Source organism: Gymnoscopelus braueri (assembly GCF_963280865.1).
Source record: "Gymnoscopelus braueri genome assembly, chromosome: 7".
In the NCBI taxonomy this organism is placed as follows: Eukaryota; Metazoa; Chordata; class Actinopteri; order Myctophiformes; family Myctophidae; genus Gymnoscopelus; species Gymnoscopelus braueri.
In genome coordinates, this window is record NC_137608.1 from 40912368 (window position 1) to 40932571 (window position 20204).

Sequence of the window (20204 nt, forward strand, 5' to 3'; positions counted from 1 at the left end):
GAAGTTACGACTGATTTGGTGACCTGTCGATATCTGTGACCTTAATGTTAACCACAGTCTGTTGTTCATTTTACGACAAATAATTAAAAGATAATACTTAGTCCTTTGCTTCGACCTTTAGAAAGACCATGTCAAAATAAATCAATTTGACTAACTTTGTCAAGTGTAAAAGCATAGGTTAAATTATTTTGTGCAACATACCTACGACTGTACTTAAAACATAAATATAAAGGTGTTAATGTGCATTGGCATTTCAGTTTCTACCAGGTTTCTACAGACATTTTCAGCTGAGCCTGTTACAACCAAACTTTCTCGGCGAACAAGCGACATCTGGAGTCACAGTATTCGATGGGTTGCCAACTTCTGACGTAACACCCAAATCTGTACAGCCCATGAATGTATTGGAAGGTCCAGCCCGTCTCGGAATGACATGACAACGAAATCAAGCTAGCGTTAGCTTGGTAGAACTTGTTGGCAGGGAATGGGATTATCATGATGTCTGGACCGGTTGGTGCGTTAACTAGTTGATTATGTAGCGTTAGCTTGGCTGACAATACAGAGAGACGACATAACACTGGGTCGGTTTGACAAGATTAGCTGACGATACGTTAGCTAGCTAGCTAGCTAACGTTAACTCCTATGACTTTAGCAGCAAAGTTAGCCAAGCTAGCTAGAAAGTAGACAGACAAGCCCTGCGTGTCGTACCTCCTTTTATGTGGGTTACACTGTTACCTGTCATCTTTAGCGTTATGTCTAATAGGTTGCTAGTTATACGCTAAACGTAGTTAAGTCGGGTTACAGGTTGATAAGCGTCGAAGAAAAACAGAAGCAATGTCTACATTGCAGACAGGAAAATAGTTGTTGACTTTCAAGCTGTCACCAGCCAGCCATAGCTGACGTTAACCAGGCTAACCTAGATAGATCTAAACTCTCCTAAACGTTATCATGGCTAGAATAGAGAACGGCCGTCGTGACTCGGTGGATACCAGGAGCATCAGGACTATCAGTAGCAGTCACATGGATGATGATCAGAGCTCCCTGGGATCAGACTCTGAGATCAACGGATTCACCAGTGACAGACACACGGATAAATATGGATTCATCGGTGGGGCTCAACAGTACTCGGAAGAATCGTAAGTTTTAGCTACGCTACGACAACTCTGCAAAGCAGTGATTGACAGTGGTGGGAAAAAGTGCTCGCCATTCTTTACTTTAGTAAAAGTATCAATACAGCAATGTAAAAAATGCTCTGTTACAAGTAAAAGTCCGGAATTCAAAATGTACTTGAGTGAAAGTGCAAAAGTATTGGTATCGAAATGTACTTAAAGTGGCAAAAGTAGAAATGACTCGTTATGCACAATGGCCCGTTTCACAAGTTTTCAAATGTAAAAAAAAAACTTGTAGATCGGGTATGATAAATGGCCGAAATGGTCTGAAGTGGTTAATGTATGTTTTGTAATAATGCTAGTAACTAAAGTTTTCAAATAACTGTAATGGAGTAAAAGTACAGTATTTGCCTCTGAGATGTAGTGGAATAGAAGTAAAAGTACTGAAAATTGGAAATACTCCAGTAAAGTAAAAAATACCTCAACATTGTACCTAAGTACAGTACTTGAGTACATGCATACTTAGTTACTTTTCACCACTGATTGCCTGTGTGTACTATATACTGTATATATTATGCAAGATGCATACATTATTACCGCAGAGTTTTGTGTCAACCTCGCTGTATATCTCCACTGAAGTTTTGTCCTTCATTTGCCATGTCTCCTAAAAGCTGCGTGGCACATTGCTTATTATTGTTTATGCCCGTTTATGACCTTTCATGGTGATAAGAAGCATATAAAAGCCTGTAAACACCTCCGGATTCCTTCTGTGTCCCAGGTTGTTTCTGAATCCAGACAGTGTAATTACTGTCAAATTAGCCCTAATCACAGTATTGATAACCTGTGTGACCACTGGTCCTGTACCAGGGCTACTGTCAAATGTAATTCTGATGCACTTATCAACATAAACATGTTAGATGTTCATCCTTTTGAAATAGACAAAAACAATTATCTTCCATTTTGAAATGGCTGTCATGTTATGTAAATATTATGAACATTTGTCAAAGCAAAGAAAACCAAAAACAAGTTGGATTGTCACAATCATGATGTATTCATTCATATGAATTTATTCATTCATTGCTTCAAAGGCCACTTACAGTAATACTGAAGAAGAAAGCTTCCCTTTCTTCTTCTTTGCTCAGGGCCTGCAAGTGCAGTGCAATGCTGAAAGAAAGAGTGGAAGAAATGACTGAAAGTTTTGCCAAGCACTGGCTGGCTGGGAGCTTCCTGTTTTCTGGAGTTTTGGCAGGCCTCAGGCCCTTGCTTTGGTGCCCCACAACTAGAGAGGCTCTTATGGTTTATAGGTAGTCACAAACTCAGGGTTTCGTTTGTTGAATCGTTTCGTTTCAGCTTGTATGGCAATTGTCAATGACCAAAAGCCATCATTCTTTAAGCTTATGCAAAGCTGAAGGTAGATTCTGAGTGCACAAGACAGATCCATATGTAGACTGCCTCATTTAGGGCTGTCCCGACTCCCAAGTAAAAGAAAAAAAACTCACTTTGAAGACTTCTCATACTCTACAATTACAGGCTTTTGCTGATCATATAATTATATAGCTTAGTTGAGAAATGGGCTTCACTTGTAATATAGGTTAGGCTACCCTTACATTTTCTTTTTCTGTTAGAGACTATTTAGTATTCAGGGCCTTTTCATGGATCTGTTTAACATTAGTCGTAACAAACTTACATGGGCCCATCCTGACTATAGCTCTTTGAATTTAAATAGGCATCAACGTTTGCATTGGATGCCGAAGCCTAGTTTGTGATTTTTCAATATCATAAAAGCAAAACTATCATTGAGCCCTGTTGTTGTTGTTGTTTTTTAGATTGAGAACAATTATTTGCACAAGTTAATTTTAAACCAGAGTATTATGTGTCAGCCTTACACAAGCCAATAGATCAAAAGAAAATGCTGCATTTCTCAATAACTCTTCTTGTCCTGTCTTGCACACATCCAAGTAGGTGGGGCACGATAGCCCTAGTGTGGCTTAATTTCTGAGCAGAGATGACAGTTCAACAGAGTGATGGTCAAATAAATGTATGAATAGTTTTATGCAATTACCCCTCCTCCCACTGAAGAAACAACACAAGTGTTCTTTTGTTTGGTGTACTGTATTTTCAAATTGAAATGGCCTCTGTATTGTCTCTCCAGTGCTCAGGACGTTCCTACAGCAGTACTGAGGCAGAGGGAGGTGAAATGGCTGGACATGCTCAGCCACTGGGACAAGTGGATGATCAAAAGACACAGCAAGGTCAGAGCAATATATCCACTCATCTATCTGTCATTATTTTTTGTACCTTGGGTGGTACCTGCCATGTGGATAATAGAGGAGCTTTTGGAAAAGCTTTCTGATTTTGTAGTAATCAACCCCACTTTACATCGTCTGTTTACTGGTGTCTTGATAGCATTGTGTTTATGTATCATAGTACCACCAAGCCTAACTAATAATAGACAATGCAAATAGCAAGCCCACAGTATTTGTTTGTACGTGTGTGTGTGTGTGTGTGTGTGTGTGTGTGTGTGTGTGTGTGTGTGTGTGTGTGTGTGTGTGTGTGTGTGTGTGTGTGTGTGTGTGTGTGTGTGTGTGTGTGTGTGTGTGTGTGTGTGTGTGTGTGTGTGTGTGTGTGTGTGTGTGGAGTGTTTGAATCCATGCTCGTCTAGCTGGTTCTTGTGCAAATGGATCTCAGCTAAGCATTGAACGCCGACTTCATCTCATTTCCATGAGTCAGCACCAGGGCATGACATGACCCATTCCTTTATCTCAAGTCACCCCACACATACAAAATTGACAGTGTGAGTGTCTGGGTGTGGCTGCACTAAACACCACATTATAGCTCTGGGGCTTAATAAGGGATGTTGTTAGCGTGTAGTCTGTTCTCACAGCAGTCATATTTAAATGCCTGCTGTAGTTTTTTAAGTTAACATGAGATTGTGTACATATTATGCACTCTGTGGTGGCATCATTACCCGTCATGCACAGTGTCATGGCTGCTATGTTTTCACCTTGTGAGTTTGTGAGTTTTACGGTTTCATTGATTGAATACTGTATTAACAGTTTGCAAAAAGTACAGAGGTACAGTTATACAAGAATGCTAAAAAGATAACACAAAAAGCCCTGAGGGCTTGTTTCCATTGTGGTCCTATGTATTCAATTCATCAAGACATATGAAGACATTCAATACTATACAAGAAAACATCAATACTAGGAGCAATACCAGTATGTTTACTGAAAAACAGTGGGGGGTGATTTGTTTTGGCAAGCTAGAAGACTTGTCTAGGTCCAGTTGCAAATTGCAGACAGGTGCTCTTTTATTGCGGGTTTGAAGGAGGGTAGGACTAGGGAGTCGCACTTTGTGATGGCTGGTGGTAGGGCATTCCACATTTTGGTGGCATAGTAGTAGAATTAATTCATCCCCATTTTGTGCCGAATCTGGGGGGAATGAGATCAGTGGAGCTCCCTCCCTCTGTTGTGCCTGTGGGCGTCTCTCACTCTTTTAGTAGAGTAGTAGTTTGACAGGTACATGGGCACTGGTCCCTTGAGTACCTTGAAAACCAGGCCCATTGCAAGTGGCTGTACTCTGTCCTCTATATATCTGTGTTGTGGACAGATGTTGTCAAGGCGATAGTATCACAACCGTTCAGGATGCAGTCATGAAACTTTGCAGGTGTGTAGACTGATTTCAGTCTTTGGATTCATGTTGCGCAGCGAAAATAGCCTATCTACAAGCTCTCAATGCGTCTTGCGACGCATTGAGAGCTTGTAGATAGGCTATTTTCGGTTATATATTCTTTTAAGAGTAGAACATTTGAAGTGGTCAAACTAGCAATGTGCAAGCATTTTCCATAAAACCCTAATGGTCTCGGATATTTCATAAAAGCAAAGGTTAAAGCCTCAATCTGTGATTTCTTCACCTGGTTGGCAGTATGTAGAACAGCAGGAGAAATATTACTAAAACATCATAATTTTACTTGTTGTGTAAATTGTTTAGGAAACGGCACTAGCGTGTGTGGGGCGCTCCTTTCCACACTGTTTCACAAATCACATAAATAGGACTTGACCAGGAAACTTTTTTGTCATGAGATTTTATTTTGCTTTAATCCATGAGTTCAGATGGGGTGTGGTCGAGTAACTAAACACATATGTCAATACTAACTTGTTATAGTTGACCAAGCGAGGATTGTTGGTTCACTTCTCTTGTGTCATGTGTTCCATTGCACCGATTTGGCTGGTGTGATCCCATCGCAAGATGTTCTCTAGTTTCCAATGAGCACACACTCCCCTTAAAGGTATAGGAGTAGACTAGAGGAAATAAAATAATATAAAATGTAATTGAACTTTTCTTTGAACCTCAAGTTGAACTTGAACATGTTCTCCTTTTTCCATTTGCAAGCCACTAAGTATTATCAGCTGCATAATTATGCTGTTTAAGTGGTAACACTGTCTGTAGTATACTGATATTGCCGCTTCAATAAACATTCAGTTTTGGCATTTTTTCTCCCCTGTGCCTGCTATGCTAGTAGGGCTCTGTTCTTTGCATGACAAAGTACAGCTGGGATGACGTCATCTCCTTGTGGAATAGTGCCAGTATTATGTCAGAGAAAACAAACTAAAAGAGCCTAAAAGGCGGAATGCAAGGTTATTATAAGTGCGATTCCTCCAGGCTGCTGTTTGCAGGCGGTGTCGTGAAGTAACCTTGTGAAACCTGGGTCACCATGGTAGCAGGGTGGTGTCTTCCCATTAGTTCAGGGCGTGGGCATTGATGAGGTCAGAGTTCCTCCAGACCGTAACAAAGTGCTGCAGGGAAAAGTTTGTTCTACAGCAATAATTCCATGGAGATGGTTATGATGTATAGTTGCACTGAGGTCTAAACCAGGGGAATATGGTAAGTCTCTGGTCTTCACAGATGTACTTGATCAGAACCAGAGGCTTTATTCGCCAAGTAGAAGATGTACAAGGAGCTTCTCTTGCTGCACATGTCAACATAAATTACAATAAATAAAATAATATAAATATTGAATTTGCTTGATTTACTTGAAATCTTGTAAAACATTTTAATTATTAAGTGTAAGCAATGTGCATCACCGTTTTTGGAGTAGATATGGCATTTAATAAGTAGGTTATACAATCCAAACACTTTTTTCCAGTAATAATAATAAACTTGATACAAAACTGAAGAAAAATCTAATCAAACATCAACAGAATCGGACAACAAAATAACATCTAAAAGTATTACTATATCTACACATGTACACATTATATTTTGCACTGTTGTTGCCTTCCCCCCCATTTGACAGAACACAGTGATTGACAAGTCATTGCTAGTTTAGCATTTTCATTTTTCATAGGCATTTAGCCTGTGCTTTAGAATGAGTACAATATGTTTGCTTATGGTTCTAGATCCTTGATATCACAAGCCACTCATAGTAATGAATAAATATAAGGGTCTAAGTCAGAGGTTTTCAACAGGGGGTCCGTGACCCCTAGGGGGTCTGCGGAGGTACTGCAGGGGGTCCGCGAAGTTGTTGTTTGATTAAACAATATTTGTGTTTTAAAAAAAACTTCTTTTTTTTTAATGTTAATTTGTCTTTAAAGGACAACTTTGTTTTTTTTACAACCAAGGTTTATATTATAGCTTGTAATTAAAGTAAATAAAAGATGAGTGTTATTTTTTTTTCATTTACTGCTTTCTATAGTTTTAGCAATTTTCGAGATATTCTTTACAGTGGGCGGGGGCATTCTGTCCGGTGGCTAAATATGCCTTTTTTACACAATGAAAAAGGTCCTGTGGTCTTTGATGGCCAGATGTGAGTTATTGGGGGCTAGAAGAGCTACTGTAAATAATAATAAAGAAAACGCCCGGTTATTGTGTTAAAAAAAGACATATTTAGCCACCGGACAGAATGCCCCCGCCCACTGTAAAAAAGATCGCGAAAATTGCTAAAACTATAGACGGCAGTAAATAAAAAAATGTTAACACTCATCTTTTATTTACTTTAATTACAATCTAAAACATGAACCTTGGTTGTAAAAAAAAACAAAGTTGTCCTTTAAAGATAACATGACATATTTTTATAGATTAGTATTGAATGCACAATAAGGTATGTTTATACATATTTTGTAGAGAAAGGTCCTTTTGCACACCTACTGGGATAGCCTTGAAACACGACCATGCCAGTACCACGACCATGACAGTCATGACACTACTTGTTTTCTGAAAATGTTACATTTACAACCAGCACATCTACATAAACGTTCAGATTTCAAATATAAAGTGCTGCCCCCCCGGCTACATTAAGCGCATGGGTCTAAGTACCCGTATCGTCTGTATTGTTCAATAAAAAGCTTTTTAATCCGATCGCCGACCATTTTCGCCGAATTTTCTGCTTTCAAATACGCGCCCCTATTGTTTGGGAGGTGTATTGCACCCTGATACATTATTAAAAAAAGGGGAAAAAATTGAAAATGGCCGGTGATTGGATTATAAAGCTTTTTATTGAACAATACGGAAGATACGGGTACTTAGACAGGTGCGCTTTAACTTGTAACATCCGTGGCCGGGGGGTCAGCACTTTATATTTGAACATTTATGTTGATGTACAGGTTGTAAATGTCAAATTTTAAAAAAACAGGAACAAGTAATGTGAACCATGGCTACTACTGGGACAACCTGTGCGAATAGGAGCAGGCAACCATTTTTTTCATGTTTATACATATAAAACACAATTTTATGCATAAATATACGATATATGTGGTAGCCCCCTGTACCCTACGAGGTAGGGGGTCCCTGCTCCATCACCCCATCAGTTTGGGGGTCCCTGGCCTGAAAAGGTTGAAGACCCCTGGTCTAAGTCATAGAAAAGAGAAGTGGTTGGTAAAGAACAAAAACTCCCTGGAGAGGATGTAGAAAATGTTTTTTACTACAGTTTTGAACTAATTGAGCTTGTGTGTTGTGTGTTTGTCATCAGGTGAGAATGCGTTGCCAGAAAGGGATCCCTCCTTCCCTGCGAGGCCGTGCCTGGCTCTACCTATCAGGGGGCAAGGTTAAGAGGGAGCAGAATCAAGGGAAGTTTCAGGTCAGTAAGCAAACAACTGCCATTCTCACTTCCCCTTTACAGCACTGTTTGTGTACTCTTGTCTGTTTTGCTCTCTACATTTCATATCGTTATTGAAACCATTGTGGCCATGCAGGCTATTCTGAAGGATATTGTGGTCAGGTGTGAATTTGCAGATGGGGATTTTCACATGCCCTTATCACGTTTCTTATGTAGTGCCAGTCATTTGATTTCACTTCGTATTAAGAAAGAAAATTACAGTGGTTTTGCTTTGTCATCCCCAATGATTTTCTTGTTTGCAGGATATTGATTCTTAACAGAATTTCTGAAGAAAGCAATTTCCCCCTTGGTTTATGTCAAAGTGACTTCACTTTACCTCAACAAGTAATTTATGTCTCACACAGTCTTCTCTATGTGTTTTCTTTAGGAGCTAGATAACCAGGCAGGAGACCCCAAGTGGGTGGATGTGATAGAGAAGGACCTGCATCGACAGTTTCCTTTCCATGAGATGTTTGTGTCACGAGGAGGCCACGGGTCAGTTGTGCTCTGTCTTTATCCCACACAGAGTTTATCGCAAAGTCCCGTGTGACATCATTCATTTTGTTTGTGTGTGCGTTTCCCCCACACAGGCAGCAGGACCTGTTTCGTGTTCTTAAGGCCTACACTCTGTACAGACCAGAGGAGGGCTACTGCCAGGCTCAGGCTCCCATTGCTGCTGTGCTGCTCATGCACATGCCTGCTGAGGTAGGACTTGGATTACCACAATGTATCTCAACCCTTTTTAATTTCAAGGGCACATATGCATTAGGCCATGGATGGACCTAGGGCTGTCACGATTACAAATTTAAGTTGAGGATTAATCGCCACACAAATGATTGCAATTAACGATTTAATTTTCTGTTTTTGGCATTGAATTGAATACAAATGTAATATCTGTTTGGTTTTTAGGCTTCATAATCACTAATTGTACAGGGCAGACATGACAAATAACTTAAATATACAAAGAAATTACTGACACATTTAATAATAATATACTTAGAAATAGCGGTCAACACGTCACGAAGTGACGTGTGGAAAGCTTGTAGATCTGCTATTTCTGCTATTCCTGCAGTGTAGGCTATATTAAATGGTCTTTGTGAATTAAGTGACTCAGATTCTGATTGCTAACATTTTGTGTAAGTTGAGACATTAAGAAATATCCTGGAAATATTAGTGTGAGACTTGAGCGTCATCTTGAGAAAAGCTAAACTTGATACACACATGTCTTAGTTATGGTGCCAGACAACAACAATTAATAAGAATTAAGTCTGGGCATTTATTTCATGTCAATACATGTAAAATGAGATTGACATAATCATCTTTCCCTCTGCTGTTTAAAACAAGTTTAAATTCCCATCGTTGCATGTCATTGACATCCATGTGAACGCACAAGAAAGAAATGTCCCATTAAAGGAATTATTCTGCTATGTTTTTACTGACATCATCTGTGTTTTTTTCCCACAGGATGCCTTCTGGGGTCTGGTCCAGATTTGTGAGAAATATCTTCCTGGATACTATAGTCCTGGCCTGGTAAGATTTAAACACTTTTATCACACGCATATGGGATAGCTTTGGCAGGTGCTATTGTCAATATCTCTAGATCATCACTGGGGGTGGGGGGGGAAGGGTTCCAAAGTTTAGTTGAAAGCTGTATTGAACTCAGTACGACAAGCTTATTCTTCCGTGAGTTTGAGCGCTTTATTTACTTCACAACAACTTGTAGTGACGATGTGCTCTCAATTAATCTTAAAATTATTTCATGTTTGCGTCTTGAACAACGCCCATGAAGGCTGTTTGAGCTGAAATACGTCCGTTGTTGGTCTCGGTGAGGAAAATTAAATGGTGAAACGGACATTATCGAGTGCTGCTGGCTTGTTAGTCTTCTCGTTGTGTTTTTTGACCGTGCACCTGCGCCTCTTCAGTTTGGAAAGATTTGGTTTCTGTTTCTGGATCGTTGCCAGGCATGTCGAGTAGGACATTTCCTTTTTTTTTTTTTTTTTTTTTTTTGACCCAAAGACCAAGGAGATATGATTGTTCGAAGATTTAGACTCCTATCCACTTCCTTGTTAACTTAAAACTTAAAAATTCTGTATCTCGGCTCCTGAGTACTTTTTTTTTCAATGAAAAATCTCTGGCAGGCTACAGCTAAAAATCTGAAATAATTCTGGCAGTCAATGTGTTAATTAAGGTAATTAAAGAATTAAAGTAGGCTATGCGGTGTTACCGGTGTTGACGTGCATTTATTAATTTTCGGGAAATTCCCCACACCGTGACATCCCTAAGTGATACTATACAGGTTTTCAAGATTAGTGTAGAGGCTGTAGAGGCTGTGAGCTGTACTTCCTTTTAATCAGCTTTCAATCTATGACCCATGAATCTCCTTCCTCTGTCGCAATAGTGCAAGAAAACACAACTTTTTGAGAGAACACAGAAAATCTTTACAGCAAACTATAAGCTCCCATTGAATTGGTGAGAAGGCCTCAGAAGGGAGTTTTTTCCCTGAGAAACCCAGGCAGCACTTCCTCTATGCCGAGTTCATACTACCAGATTTTAGCACCAATTATCTCGCAAACACAGAGGAGGGAGCTTTCACCAGTGCTGATGAGGTACTGCTGACCAGAGTCCTGCCCGGGTCCAATTTTGAGAACCCGCGCCCGCCCCGCCCGTCAATACTCAGATCCGTAGACCGACCCGGCACCCGTGATTATTTCAAAATACGAACCAGACCCGCCCCGCCCGTCAAATAAACGATCCGTTGTCCGCCCGTTTACCCGTGATTACATGCAGAGTAAAATGTAAATCCTATTGAAAAGTGTGTTGAAAAAGATAGCAGCCTTCAACAACAGCGCTACATTCAGTGGTCAGGTTCGTACAGAAATCAAGTGAAGACGGAGGAGCGAGCTTAAGCCACGCGCGCAAACGCGCATCTACGACACACATGTGTCGTTGTTTACGTCGTCAGATGGTTTTAATTTGAAGGTTTAACAGGATGTTCAATGTGTTTTTGTGAGTTAAGATAACTGACCAGCGTGCTCCATGCAGTTGTGCTGTGTTAAGTTATACAAGTGACGTTGTTTGGGCGGAAACAGTGCTCTCTGATTTTCACAATAAAATGATAACCGCCCGCGATTAGTTCAGTACCGCCCGTCCCCGTGATCTTATCAAAGTAAAATTTTCACCCGTCAAACGCGGGTACCCGTCGGGTATCCGCGGGTACCCGGACCGTTGCAGGACTCTGCTGCTGACCACGGCAGATTCTAATGTTGAGAAGGAGGAGGCCTCACAACTCTTAAGCCACGATGCAAACATCTATTTAAAAAAATTCAGGAAACCAACATTTCAGGATTTCCTCTACCTCAGGGTTTGCGCCAATTATCTCACCTGACTTAGCTAGTCAGGTGAGACGCATATTATTGGGGGGTGAATTACTTTTTGAAGCTCTTTTGTCCAAACATTGGGCTGCAGTCCGCTGGTTGTGCAGAGGCTGTGGAACATTTCTTTCAATCAGCCTCTGACTCTGAAGGCTCTTGGCACGTAAGCGTTAAGTTTATTGGTGTGTGCCAATAAAGTACTTTGTCCTCCATTGACTTAAAATTTGGGATGTGCTACCTTTTGGTGATTTTTGATTCTTGTTTTTGATACGTAAACATGAAAGACAATAAGCAATAAATATAGAATGAAAAGACATTAAAATGTACTAGAATAAAAATAATCTAAAAATATTGCACGTCTGCATATTGCGTCTGTATATCGCATCCTGGTGAAATCTCTTGGTAGTGTGTGATACCCTGTCGACGATCAGTCATGCATTCTGGAAACCATAGCGACTTAAGACACCCGATTTCAAGAGTGTTGTGTAGTGTGAAAGTGTGTGAAAGTGCCTGAGAGGTTGTGTAGTGTGAAAGTGCCTGAGAGGTTAAAGGGAGGAAAGGTCCTTTACTGAAAAGGCTGGATGCACCAGAACACTTGAGCATCTAGCAGCAAAACTACTGGGTGTATTTAACTGCCAGGAGGTGAAATGTGTTTAATTAATTAATTAAACACATTCTGTAGTGTAGTTTTAAGTGTATGAATGACACAGTGCATTAAATGTCTTTCTGTCTTTAGTATTAAGATTTTTCCACACTTGTCCCCCTTCTAGGAAGCTATACAGTTGGATGGAGAAATCCTGTTTGCCCTACTACGGCGCATCTCCCCACTATCCTACCGCCACCTGGAGAAGCACAAGATAGACCCCATCCTCTACATGACAGAGTGGTTCATGTGTGCCTTCTCCAGAACCCTGCCCTGGGCCTCTGTGCTGCGGGTCTGGGACATGATCCTCTGCGACGGTAAGAAGGAGGAAACGATATCTGCTGCAACTTTGCAATTTTCCAAAGTTAATCCATTAAGACCGGGAACGCATCTATGTCATTTTAAGATTTCTTTGGCTATTAAAAAAAAAGCAGTTATACAAGCTCATAGCGTGGCACCAAGTGCCGCGCTATGAGCTTGTAGATCTGCTTCTTTTTTTTTTTATCGTGAAAATGTGTGTGTGTGTGTGTGTGTGTATATATATATATATATATATATATATATATATATATATATATATATATATATACATATATATATATATACTGTATATATATACTGTATATATATGTATGTATATATATATATATATATATATATATATATATATATATATATATATATTTATATATATATATATTTTTCAAAAAAATAGCCAAGTATAAAATAATGGTTACAGCTAAAATCTAAAATGACACAGATGCGTTCCCAGTCTTAATGGGTTAAGGTGACTTGGTTAACAGTTAAAGAAACTTGAATTACTGGTAGCTGACCGGATAGTGCATCAAACACATAATAGAAATGTCCTGGCTGGAGACCTTCAAGTGTTCCAAGGTTTCTTTATTGTTATATCTTGTGTACGGGTACCTAAGAGTACATTTGTTTTTGTTCTATCTTTCTCCTTCTCTGCCCTCATTCAGTTTCCTGGCTCTGTACATTGTCGTCTTGTCTAAACAAAAGCAAAAAAAACGCAGAAAATGTTAGAATAGAAACTTAAAGCTACAAACTGGAACTTATTTTAATGAAGAAAACATTATGTTATCTAATCTGTATGGTAGAGTATGTTAATACTATAACTATCACATCTACAGTGGTTGGAGGTGGTCTCCCTACTCTAACATTGAGAAATGTAGACCCTGATGTCAGGTAGGACAACCTACTGGTTGACAATAATAATTTGAAACATCTTTATTGTTCTTCAGACATTATTGCAATTACTTCTATCCAATGGGAGAAGGAGACACAACAGACTTAACGATTGTAACTTTAAATTATAAAATCAACAATTTTTTTGCCATCTTGGCCTTCACTGAAGTAAAAAAGAATCACTAAACAAGTCAAACCTGAATGTGACGGCGTTTTTTGTACAGTTCTCTGTGGTGGTAACACAGACTTACTTCACAAAACCATGAATTCACAGACAATAAGACCTCTTCATGTAGACTGGGTGTAAATCGTAATATTTATTCATTCTCATCCAAGCTTGAACTTAAAGTGATAGTGCACTCCCAAAATTACTTTTTTTTTATCGATTAGTCACCCCATAGAGACTTGAATTCATGGATATTGTTTTGTTTTTGTCGCATTACTAAGCCAATAATTTGATGACCGGCAGCGGTTCCGGTAGGAGACACAAAGAGTCTCCTTTGTGTCTCCTACCGGAACCGCTGCCTACCGGTCTGCTGGTCATCGAATTATTGGCTTAGGAATGCAACAAAAACAAAATAATATCCATGAATTCAAGTCTCCATGGGTGACTAATCGATAGATTTTTTTTTTTTTTTTGGGTGAACTATACCCTTTTAAGTAGTTATTAGACATGCCTTGTTTACCTTCTGCTTCATCACTTCATTCATTCATTCAAACATCTCACTTTCAAAGTCAGTGGCCCAATTTCAAGTTCAGTGGCCCAAGTTCTGCACAGCTCTATATTCTCAGTGTCCAAGTTTAGTAATAGCAAATTGTTCATTGTACTCTCAGACTAACACTGATTTTGTTGTGTACTCCCCACCACCTAGGAGTGAAGATAATTTTCCGTGTGGGTCTGGTGCTGCTGAAGTCAATGCTGGGGACTCGGGAGAAGCTTAAGGCATGCCAGGGCCAGTATGAAACTATGGAGCTACTCAGGGCCATAGAGCCACGATACATGCAAGAGGGCTTCATGGTTCGGGAGGTAAGAACAGCTGTGTGATAAGCAATACAAGGGGAAGTCACCCATTGTGGCTGAAAACTATTTGTGTGTATTGAAAAACGGAATAAAAACTGAAGTAATATGTGGAAGTGATTCTCTCTTACTTAACTAATCCTGGCCTCTTGAAGCAGATCGACTGCCTCCATTGGTGCCTTTTATCTTATGATGTAATCAATGGAGCCTCATGCCTCCTAATGATGGACATGGTGTTTCCCCCTAGAACAATAGCAGTTCAGACATTCAGTGGGCGGGGGAATCGAGGAGGATCTTGGAGCCCAAGTTAAAGTGATACAGAGTCAAATTGAGCAGAATGGTGGCTGGGCAGCGTCTGGTTCCTGTGCAAGGCTTTGTATAGAGTGTCTGTCCAGACTGACAATAGACTCCCTTATTAGAAAGGCAGTTCTTACTGGGAGGGACCATGTATCTACACCAGCCCCAGGCCCTTTGGCATTTACTGACCAAGTTCAGATTAAAATTGAAAGGGTACTGAAAGAGTTTCTTTTCCAGAAAGGGCTGTTCATCCTGGAAATGTTTTCTTGTTCAATTGATTCATATGTGAGGTCCACCAGGAAGCTTTCTACTAGTTTCCATTTGTTATTAATTCAAATGGAAATGGTGCTCTGTGACATATTGCTAGTGCTGTGAAGATAGTATGATTTCATCCTCAGTGCATTGAACTTAAGGAAAATAGTTTAACTTAGGAAAATAAGTAGCATGTGTCCTACATGTTTAAGTAGTTACTTGGCAACAACAGTGATGACCACAACTTCCTCAAACATCCTTTTAACACTGCTAGCTAAAATCTAAGTGGTTACTGGTTAGTGGATACAGGGTTTATGTTATGTCCAGCTATGTTTATATCTATCTTCAGTAATGCACTCTCCTCCTGGTTTAGATTCTGGAGGTACCAGTGTCGGCCCGAGACGTCGAGAGGGAGCATTACAGCCAGCTGAAGCGCTGGAAGAAGAACCGGGGCGAGCTGAATTTCAAAGCACCTCCCAGAATGCACGGTGCCAGGGTTATCATGTTGGCTGAGCCACCTCGCCGCCAGGACCTGAGGCAGAACCCAACCATCGTGGTGGAGACCCCCTCACTACCTCCACTTCCCTCCCCTCGGCTCAAGAAGGGGAACAAGACCAAGGAGGAGAAGAGCAAGAAGAGAAATAGCATGAAGAAATCTGCTAAACCCATTGAGGAGATCCCCAATCCTTACCCACTTTCTATTGACCCTCAGCAACTACCTAGAGATCCATCAGTACAGCCTCCAGTTACCCATGAGGTCCCTCAGCCTCCTCCCCAATTGCATTCTCTTCCCCAACTCCAGCCTCTTCCCCAACTCGATCCTTCTCCCCAGCTCCAGTCCCTTCCACCTCCCCAGTCTCAGCCTCTTCCCCAACCCTTGCCACACTCTCAACCCCCCCTGTCCCAGCCTCAACCACAGTCCCAGCCACAGTCTCAACCCCCCCTGTCCCAGCCTCAACCCCAGCCACAGTCTCAACCCCCCCTGTCCCAGCCTCAACCACAGTCCCAGCCTCAACCCCCCCTGTCCCAGCCTCAACCACAGTCCCAGCCACAGCCTCAACCCCTCCTGTCCCAGCCTCAACCCCCCCTGTCCCAGCCTCAACCCCAGCCACAGTCTCAACCCCCCCTGTCCCAGCCTCAACTCCCCCTGTCCCAGCCTCAACTCCCCCTGTCCCAGCCTCAACTCCCCCTGTCCCAGCCTCAACCACAGTCCCAGCCACAGTCTCAACCCCCCCTGTCCCAGCCTCAACCCCCCCTGTCCCAGCCTCAACCACAGTCCAAGCCACTGCCTCAGCCCCCCCAGTCCCAACCACAGGCTCAGCCCCTACTCTCCCAGCCACAGCCCGAACCCCCCCAGACCCAGCTACTGCCTCAACCCGCACAGTCTCAGCCTCAACCTCCCCCTCAACCACCCCCTAAGCCTCAGACACAGCCTAAACCACCACAATCCCAGCCACAGCCTCAACCCCCCCAGACCCAGCTACAGCCTGAGTCCCCCCAGTCTCAACCTCAGCCCCCCGAGTCCCTGCCTCAACCCCAGTTCCAGCCACAGCCTGTGCCGCAGACAGTCACAGACTCGCCTCCTCAGGAGCAACCACCCCCTAAAGACATGTCTCTTGTCAAAGAGTCTCCTCTCCAGAAATCCACACAGAGCCTCAGCAGCACAGAGCAGGATACGTACCTGTAAGTCCCTCTAGGGGCAGAGTGTGGAACTGTATGTTTGAAACAAAGCACCAGCACAAACTCCCAGCAACCAGCCAATCACGCCAAGGTCTCTGGTGGCCAGCTTTCACAACCCAGTATGTGACAATTGGATGATATTACCCTGTGTGTTGTTTTCAGACACCATTTTTGCCTAAAACACTTTGGGTATACACACTAATGCATCAGTGCTATGCGTTTAACCTACTTTGAATGCTGACACCATTTGAGTGTAATGCTGTTAGTTTTTCTTGATGCTTTATTCACACCATAAGTCTTAGTATTCAATATGCAATATGCAATGGAGACATGTTACTGAGTCATTGGGAGTGATGTCAGTCTTCTTTTGGACATCTTTAATAGTTTAGGTTACAACCTTTTAAAGGGGGAGCTTAAGGAGCAGTAATGCCACATTTTTCTAAAGGTCTGCTTGATTCTAATACAGTGCATTCAGCTATGTTATGTTTGGCAGTGAATTTCTGCTTTCAATGCTGCTACAAATGCTTTCTGTCATATTTCCATTTTAAAACTACTCAATTCACTACGTCTTAACATGTTATTGTATTGCAAAGCTGTTTTTATCCACTAGAGGGCAACCTTGCCTACCCTCTGCTTCCTAGGCAGCCTTCTCAGAAAGAAAAGAAGAAACAGTTGGCTATTGTTCCATTTGATGTCAGTTTATTTTAGGATTACATTTTACGTCATTATCTTTCAATAAATGGAAGGTAAACTTAATTCTAAACTTTCCCCAGCAGATGAACCGTTTTATATCAGTCATTCAATAGTTTGTATAGTTGAATGGAACATTATGCTTCCTGAAATAGTTGGCCTGAAAATGTAATTTATCCTAAATGATGTATAGTGCCATGATGTCTTGCACTACTATTTGTTCCTCTTCAATTGTGTACGTTTTGTTTCCCCCCCATCAAGTATTTATTTACCAGACAGTATAAAACGTGATGACTTGTCATTTTGTCATGCCTTGCATATATTGAAGTCATCAACATCCTATGGGATAAATGGGACTGACTATTAAGTCATTTAGATGGACACAGCCCAAAGTCCTTCAATCTCCAGTCCTCTGTGCCAGCCACATGCTTCCATCCACTTAAAGAGCAGAAATAACTTGCTTTCAGTGTGGCAAATGTAAAGGAGAAAGAGTAGGCATTCCTCACTTGTCACTATATGACACATTCCTGCCTTCTTAAAAGCGAATCTGTCTGAGAAGCTGATTCGTTGCCAAATGCAAATCTGTTCTATGTGTGCACGGAATTACTTTTGACATCTTTGGAAGTAGGTGAATGCTAGCAGACCACCTGACGGTGCTGACCTTACTCCTGTTATTGCTCAAACATCAAGTTGGAGCCAAGTCTTTTGTGGTGTTTATAATATTTTTGCTAGGATTCCCAAAGCCAACATAAGTCAGTGTCATTTTAATATTATTCATGACCACTGTATGAACCATGCATATTTTTCTGCTGCATTTTGTACAAACTGAGGGGATTGTTGAAGCTTTTGGAGGATATGTTTGGGCTTTTCCATTCAGTTCATCCGTTTTGTATCTAGCAAGGCTCGATGGCACTCTGAGGCTTCTTTGCTTTCAGAATATGATGGACAATCTTTTGACCACAGGTCATTCAAGGGTGTTTTATGGAATTCAGGGAACTGAACATTTACACGTCAGTTGCATATGTTATCTCATTATGGCAAATAATCAGGAGGGATATTGACCTATGCGCACAAGCTTTATGTAAGTGTGTGTTTGTTTATATCATTCCACTAAAAGCTACTGCTGCATAGTGCATGTACAGGGCACTTAACATAAATAATGCAATAATGTGTGATTGATAACAAATGTACATTGTCTTTTTTTTTTACTAGCATACCCTTTTAGTTGCTTGTTTCACACACCTCCAGTCTTGCCAATATTCTACTTTAATTTAATGTTCAGTGTACAGTAGATATGACCTGTAAAATAACAATGTTTGTTTTTGGTAATGACATTTATTTTCCAAACAAAAAAAAACACATTTTATTGAAATGCAGAGGGAACCTTTCTAAATCATTATCCTTGTTGGACAATACATTTTGGATAATTGTAACACTAGGGGGAAAAGTGCAACTTTGTTCCTTGGGAATACGGGGATTGTTGGTAATAACTTTTTGCAGTTCTATTTTTTATTATTTTGCATTAAGATTGGTCATTGCTTTCAGATAGCATAACACAGTAGCTAGAGAGACCACGAAGAACTGTCAAGAAAGGAAATAATCCACAGATGTTGGTTTGCCTTGTATAAATAAAGATTTGATCAAAACATGTACTTAAGATCCATCTATGTTTTCTTAACTATAATGTAAATTTAATCTATGATAATGATATTACTTTTTTTTAAATATATATATATGAAAATGAATCATTTATATCACTAATCTAGATGAATATGACATCCAGCTGCCTCCACATTCTAGCTTTGTCATGAATTATCCATGGTTAGTACCCATTTCCAACAGTAGATGGCGAGATTGAGTAGTTTCCTACTTAATTGACCCATAGTGAAACAAGAAATCCACTCATGGCAGAAACATTTTGACCTCTGTCCTTTTAGCCCCAATCTTTCCTGTGAACGATTCTCTTAATATACATCCATGGTGTGTGAACATTGTCCCCATGTAGCCTAGTCATAAATGGTCCATCTGCCGTCTAAACTAATTACAGGTTGCTTTCTTCTCTTTTCTTAATTTAGTGCTTGAATTGACAAATGCCTATTTTTTTCCCACCTGGAGGTGTGAGTTAATTGGAGTGGACACCACATCCTGCCTTGGGCCTAAAGAGTTCAAATTGCTACCTTCGTGACCTTAGTAAGTCTCATAACTTACTTTTGAGTGGTGCAATTGGCCTCAGGTTGCTGTTTAGAACTCTGAAAGAAAAGGTAGTCACTTAATTACTTGCTATCTAGGTAAATGCTAGGTCAGGGGTCTTCAACAGGGTGTCCGGAACTCCTAGGGGGTCCTCAGAGTTACTACAGGGGGGCCACCAAATCTTTGTGTGATATGATGTTTTTTTACATTAACCACTTGCATTCCTTTTCTGAGGAGAACTTAAGCCAAAAATAACAGATCTACAAGCTCACAACGCCTCGCGCTGAGAGGCGTTGTGAGTTTGTAGATCTGCTATTTTTGGCAAAGAGGTATAGGTGTAGAGGGAAAGAAGAGCAGACCAAGTAAAAAAAAAATTTAATCTGAAACACAATTTTATGTTCATAACAGCAATGTTTTGCTGTTATGACCAGGTAGCATTATTATATGGAGATAGTTTTTGTAATCGATACACCTCCAAATTCAGGTGTCATCACAGCCTCTGGTATTAAATCAAGAAAAATAGATGCAGGTAAGAGTAGAGGGATAGAACTAAGATGAATAAAGATAAAAGAACAGAACTGACAAAGAACAGAGTAAAAATAAAATGAAAAAATAATTATAGTATTATAGTATATATAGTATTTAATATCTACATCAT

At 40.7% G+C, this 20204-nt stretch overlaps 1 protein-coding gene across 1 annotated transcript; it reads left to right on the plus strand.

The window, feature by feature from the left end:
- Window positions 1-369: 369 nt before the first annotated feature.
- Window positions 370-19008, plus strand: LOC308089576 (TBC1 domain family member 10B-like). The gene is made up of 9 exons (XM_080434381.1): window positions 370-1133; window positions 3259-3358; window positions 8074-8181; window positions 8588-8694; window positions 8790-8904; window positions 9664-9729; window positions 12341-12530; window positions 14292-14446; window positions 15360-19008. Exons 1-9 carry the CDS (start codon window positions 946-948, stop codon window positions 16671-16673), a joined length of 2343 nt encoding a protein of 780 aa, XP_080290507.1. The 5' UTR covers window positions 370-945; the 3' UTR covers window positions 16674-19008.
- Window positions 19009-20204: the final 1196 nt, after the last annotated feature.